We start from the raw sequence: 6,364 nt of genomic DNA on the forward strand, positions 1-6,364 counted from the left end.
GTGAAGGTCATAGACGGGCCGCATTCCGGGTTCTCCGGGGAGATCAAGCACCTGTACAGGTTAGTAACGTTATTTAATGTACTAGAAATGAATATCGTAACAATGTTAAATCTGTTTAATGTTATTTAGTAGTTTTTCTCTATCCGATTTCCTAATCACAATTTCAAAACGGTCAAATGTCATTTAGTAGGTCCCGTCTGATTTCCTAACCTCAATTACGAACTATGTCAAACGTTTGTTAGTAGGTCCCATATAATTTCTTAACCTCAAATATGATATACGTCAAATGCCATAGGCATCAAATGCTATAGGCCAAGTAAATAAAATTTTTACTTGAAAAAAGTCCTATTTGCGAGATTATTGTAAAATTGTCTAAAGGAATTTTAATTGCTAACTTTTCCATTAAACAAATAAGTGAGGAAAACAGTTTTTTCACTTTGCAGGGAAAACCATAAATTTTAGCGAAAAGTGACTTGCAGACAGCTTGTAGGGAGTAAAATTATCTACAAAATGAGACAGGTTAAATTAAAATCGGTTAATAAACAAAAAAGTTATTGCAAAAAAACAAGAAAAGTGCCCATTTTTTCATTTGTTTATAACTATCGCATTTATTGTTAAAATTTTATAAAACCTACGACATGTTGAGGGTTTTGTGATACTTTAAAAGTGTGCCAAAAGTGGGCACTGTAGGTGCAATAGTTTTCGCACAATTCTATTGGTTTATAACGGAGGCTCCAAAAGTTATGAACTTTAAGCCTCTGTACAGGCGTTAACTTGCAACCAGACATGATTCTGAAAGTGTCATTGTAATCTTAAAGACGTAATTAAGCGAAATATTATAAAAAATATCACCGTTTTTTTGACATTAACATTCTCAAATTGTGCATTAAACAAGTGTGCGTTTTTCGCTTATAAACAATTTGAATAAAATTGTTGCTATTTATGCTACCTCACCGAAAATAGATTCAATGGATAGCTGTCAAAAAAAATACAAATTTTAAAAAAACAAGTACCGTCTACGACCAACAGGAGCCAAGATAAGAATTTTTTTTTTAAATCGTAGCGCAATTGTTTATAAACGTTAAGACTTGAATTTTTCGCAAAATAAAGTTTGCGACGTAAACTACGATTTCCCGTGAATTATATTGAAAAATGTGGAAAATTAACGACTCACGAGCCCTTTAAAGAGAAGGTACTCGCTAAGTAAAGTGTCTGGCGTGGTGATGGGGGAAGCTCGTCCAAGCTAGTCGCGCGCTCGAGAAAAGTGAAATCCAATGTTCAAATAGGTGCGCTCTGTAATATTTTGCAATATCTCGGCTTCTATTCATCGTAGAAGCTTCTTTTTTTTTTTAAACTGCGGTAGCTCGACGAAAAAATAACAATGGGCATATTTACGAATTCGTAGAATAGCCTTGAACCCCAGAAAAAATTCATCTTTTATACTGAATTTTTTTTAATTTACAAAAATGTCGCAAAAATTATTGTTAAACGAAATATTAATTAAAATTTCAATTTCGGAATTATTTTACTATTATTAAATAAATAATTCATTTAAAAAGTTATTCTTTTTACAAATTAAGGCAAAGTAAACTTGTATTTTCAATATTTTGTTAATTATTTAATTACGATGTAAATGTAAAATTAAAGTAAAAATTCACAAATTATTTTCAAATTATTATTTATTGTTAAAAGATTTAAAAAAGAATAAAAAGCATTTGAATTTATTGCAAAATTCTCAAAATTAAAAATAAAAAATAATAAAAATAATGCAGTCGATAAAATTAGTTTTAACTTCTTGAAATTTTAATATATAAAGTTTTTTTTTTATATTTATTACTAATTTTATACAAAAAAATTTTTGCAACATAATTCAAAAAATATTAATCAACAATTTTCAATAATAGATATAATGCAATTTAAAATTTAAAAATTTTTTTATTTTTATGAAAAATAACTAAATGAACGATATTTTCATTTATTTATTTCATTATAGTAAAATAATTCCGAAATTGAAATTTTAATTAATATTTTGTTTAACAATAATTTTTGACATTTTTATAAACTAAAAAAAAATTCATTATAAAAGATGCATTTTTGCTGGGATTCAGGGCTATTCTAGGAATTCGTAAATATGCCCATTGTTATTTTTTCGTCGAGCTACCCCGGTTTAAAAAAGAAAGAAGTTTCTACGATGAATAGAAGCCGAGATATTGCAAAATATTACAGTGCGCATCAATTTGAACTTTGGATTTCACTTTTCTCGCGCGTGACTCGCTTGGACGAGCTTCCCCCATCACCAGGCTGAACAGTTTGCTTAGCAAGTATGTACTTTCTCTTTAAAGGGCTCGTGAGTCGTTAATTTTTTACATTTTTCAATGCAATTCACAGGAAATCGTAGTTTATGTCGTAAACTTTATTTTACGAAAAATGCAAGTCTTAATGTTTATAAACAATTGCGCTACGATTTAAAAAAAAAAATTCTTATCTTGGCTCTTGTTGGTCGTAGACGGTACTTGTTTTTTTAAAATTTGTATTTTTTTGCCAGCTATCCATTGAATCTATTTTCGGTGAGATAGCATAAATAGCAACAATTTTATTCAAATTGTTTATAAGCGAAAAACGCACACTTGTTTAATGCACAATTTGAGAATGTTAATGTCAAAAAAACGGTGATATTTTTNAAGTTAGCTTATAAAAGTTTTTGACTCACGAGATGAGAGATGTCTTGTATTATGTTCCTTCAGACAATTTTACGATAATATAGCGGATAGGATTTTTTTCGAATTTATCTTTTATTTCCGCTAATTTTCCTGGTGTACTAGTAAGTCCCATCTAATTTCTTAAATATACATTAGGATGTCGTTTCTGTCTGAATTATCAACCTCAGTTCCGAATCTTTCTTAAAATAGTTAACTTCTGAACCCTTCAAAAAATGTAAACTATGAAAAAATTAAGACAAGAAATTTATACTTGGAATATTAAAATAGAGACTGTCCCTTTTAAAAGGCGTGTTTCTATGCTTTAGGAATTTCGCGTTTCTACATTCGGTCGAATTCCTGCAAAACGGCGGCATCTTCGTCTGCAAAACCAAACACCTGCAGCTGGCGGGCGGGAACAAGACCGTCCCCAGCGCCGACATATCCACCGGGATGGAGTTCATGTCGCCCAGGAGGGCGTCGCCGATGCACCCGTCCAGTGGCGGTGGTGGAGGTAGAATGAAAAATTTCGCACGCAAGGGTTTAGGAGTCATAACTTCTCGTTTTCAGTTGTCGGCGGCTTTGGAGGCGGCGGTGGTGGAGGAAGAGGGGGCGGGGCAGGCCGGGGAAGGGTCGCCCGTGACAGGGACATCATCGGCACCACCATCAAGATCACCCGAGGCCCGTACAAGGGCAATATTGGTATCGTGAAGGACGCTACACAATCCACCGCCAGGATAGAGCTTCACACGTCCTGTCAGACGATATCGGTGGACCGTAACCATATCGCGGATGTTGGTAAGTCTTTAATAATAATAATGTACGTATTTTATTGGGTGTCCTTCGATAAGTATTCCAACGTGCAGTTACGTCTAATATTGTTAAATAACAGTGTACGTTTCCGGTAAATACAATTTTTCGCTATATTTGAGGTTATGTTACAACAGAAGTAATTTCAAAACCCCAGAAATTTTTTTGTGTAATGTAAAAGTGTCGGGAACATTGTTTAATCCTTTTTATGTTCTCAGGCACTCCCGCGAAGGACGGAAGCGCCTCCAGCTACGGAAGGACCCCGGCGTACGCGGGCAACCAAACGCCCCTGTACCGAGACACCGGAAACAAAACGCCCATGTGCGATTCCGGCTCGCGTACTCCCTTGCATTACGGTTCGATGACGCCCATCCACGACGGCTCCAGGACCCCCAACGCCAGTTCCGAGTGGGATCCCGCTGTTTCTAACACCTACCCGTCGCCCGGATACAATCCAAGTAAGTTAACGTCGACTTTGGTACAAAAAATGTGTTATATTTATGTTTCTGAATGTTTCAGGTACTCCCGGTTTCCAGATGAACGGCCCGTACACCCCTCAGACTCCCGGAACGATGTACGACACGACCTACAGTCCCTACCAGGCCAGTCCTGGGTACCAGAGCGTCGTTTCAACGCCTAGTCCCGCCACGGGGTATGGGCAGTCGCCCTCCAGTAATAACCCGTACAACACGCCCAGCTCCGGGTACAGCCCCAACATGCCGTACAACCCACAGACTCCCGGCGCCAATTTGGACGTGTTGCCGATGACCGACTGGCATACCGTTGATATTGAGGTAGATCTTTTTTTTGTTTGTCGTACTTTTCAGTCGTTATCGTTTGATATTGTGTCAGTTTTTTCCATTTTATTCCTCAAAAACTGCTGAAATGGAATATAAAGTAGTTCAAATGTACCAACTGCAGAAACGAGCAGTGTTGCATTTATTTTGTCGTTGAATATCGGATCAGTTAGAAGTGACAAAGTATGAAAAAGGGAATACATTTCTAGTAGTACAAATGTGAATTTTTTTTTCATTTAATTCCTCAAAAATTGTTGAAAAGGAACTAATTAATATAAAGTAGGTCAATTGTACCAACTACCGAAACGAGCAAAGTTTGCATCTGTTTTGTCGTTGAATATCGGATCAGTTAGAAGTCACAAAGTATGAAAAAGTGAATACATTTCTAGTTGTACAAATTCATATGTGAACTTTTTTTTCATTTTACTTCTTGAAAAAGTACATAATTTAGTTGTATAAACTTAGTAACGAATTTTTTTCATTTAATTCCTCAAAAATTGTTGAAAAGGAACTAATTAATATAAAGTAGGTCAAATGTACCAACTACCGAAACGAGCGAAGTATTGCATTTGTTTTGTCGTTGAATATCGGATCAGTTAGAAGTCACAAAGTATGAAAAAGTGAACACATTTCTAGTTGTACAAATTCATGTGATATTTTTTTCCATATTATTCCTCGAAAAAGTATATATTCAGTTGTATAAATTTAGTTAAGAATTTTATTTATTTAATTCCTCAAAAATTGTTGAAAAGGAACTAATTAATATAAAGTAGATCAAATGTACCAATTACAGAAATGAGCAAAGTGTTGCATTTGTTTTACCGTTGAATATTGGATCAGTTTGAAGTCACAAAGTATGAAAAAGTGAATACATTTCTAGTTGTACAAATTCGTATGTGAATTTTTTTTTCCATTTTATTCCTCGAAAAAGAATATAATTCAGTTGTATAAATTTAGTTACGAATTTTTTCATTTAATTCCTCAAAAATTGTTGAAAAGGAACTAATATAAAGTAGGTCAATTGTACAAACTACAGAAACAAACAGTGTTGTATTTGTTTTGTCGTTGAATATCGGATCAGTTAGAAGTCACAATGTATGAAAAAGTGAATACATTTTAAGTGCACTAATTCATATGTGAAACTTTTTTTGTTTTGCATTTAATTCCTCGAAAAAATATATAATTCAGTTGTATAAATTTAGTTACGAATTTTTTCCATTAAATTCCTCAAAAATTGTTGAAAAGGAACTAATTAATATAAAGTAGGTCAAATGTACCAACTACAGAAACGAGCAAAGTGTTGCATTTGTTTTGTCGTTGAATATCGGATTAGTTTGAAGTCACAAAGTACGAAAAAGTGAATACATTTTTAGTTGTAGAAATTCATATGAAATTTTTTTTGCATTTTATTCCTCAAAAACTGCTGAACTAGGTCAAATGTACCAACTACAGAAACGAGCAAAATGTTGCATTTGTTTTGTCGTTGAATATCGGATCAGTTTGAAGTCACAAAGTACGAAAAAAGTGAATACATTTTTAGTTGTACAAATTCATGAAATTTTTTTTTCCATTGTATTCCTCGAAAAAGTATATACTTAATTCAGTTGTATAAATTTAGTTATGAATTTTTTTCATTTAATTCCTTAAAAATTGTTGAAAATGAACTAATTAATATAAAGTAGGTCAAATGTACCAACTACAGAAACAAGCAGTGTTGTATTTGTTTTGTCATTGAATATCGGATCAGTTAGAAGTCACAACGTATGAAAAAGTGAATACATTTTAGTTGCACTAATTCATATGTGAAACTTTTTTTGTTTTGCATTTAATACCTCGAAAAAGTATATAATTCAGTTGTATAAATTTAGTTACGAATTTTTTCCATTTAATTACTCAAAAATTGTTGAAAAGGAACTAATTAATATAAAGTAGGTCAAATGTACCAACTACAGAAACGAGCAGTGTCGCATTTGTTTTGTCGTTGAATATCAGATCAGTTTGAAGTCACAAAGTACGAAAAAGTGAATACATTTTTAGTTGTACAAATTCATATGAAATTTT

At 33.2% G+C, this 6,364-nt stretch overlaps 1 protein-coding gene across 1 annotated transcript; it reads left to right on the forward strand.

The window, feature by feature from the left end:
- Positions 1-6: 6 nt before the first annotated feature.
- On the forward strand, positions 7-4,300 carry LOC108916223 (transcription elongation factor SPT5-like; the record flags this gene model as incomplete). Its single annotated transcript, XM_023456996.1, has 5 exons — positions 7-59; positions 3,026-3,210; positions 3,267-3,494; positions 3,725-3,964; positions 4,026-4,300. Coding segments are annotated over 5 exons (981 nt in total), but the record flags the coding sequence as incomplete, so codon positions are not given.
- Between the last annotated feature and the right edge of the window lie 2,064 nt (positions 4,301-6,364).

Source organism: Anoplophora glabripennis, unplaced genomic scaffold, assembly GCF_000390285.2.
Source record: "Anoplophora glabripennis isolate ALB-LARVAE unplaced genomic scaffold, Agla_2.0 scaffold4274, whole genome shotgun sequence".
Lineage (NCBI taxonomy): Eukaryota > Metazoa > Arthropoda > Insecta > Coleoptera > Cerambycidae > Anoplophora > Anoplophora glabripennis.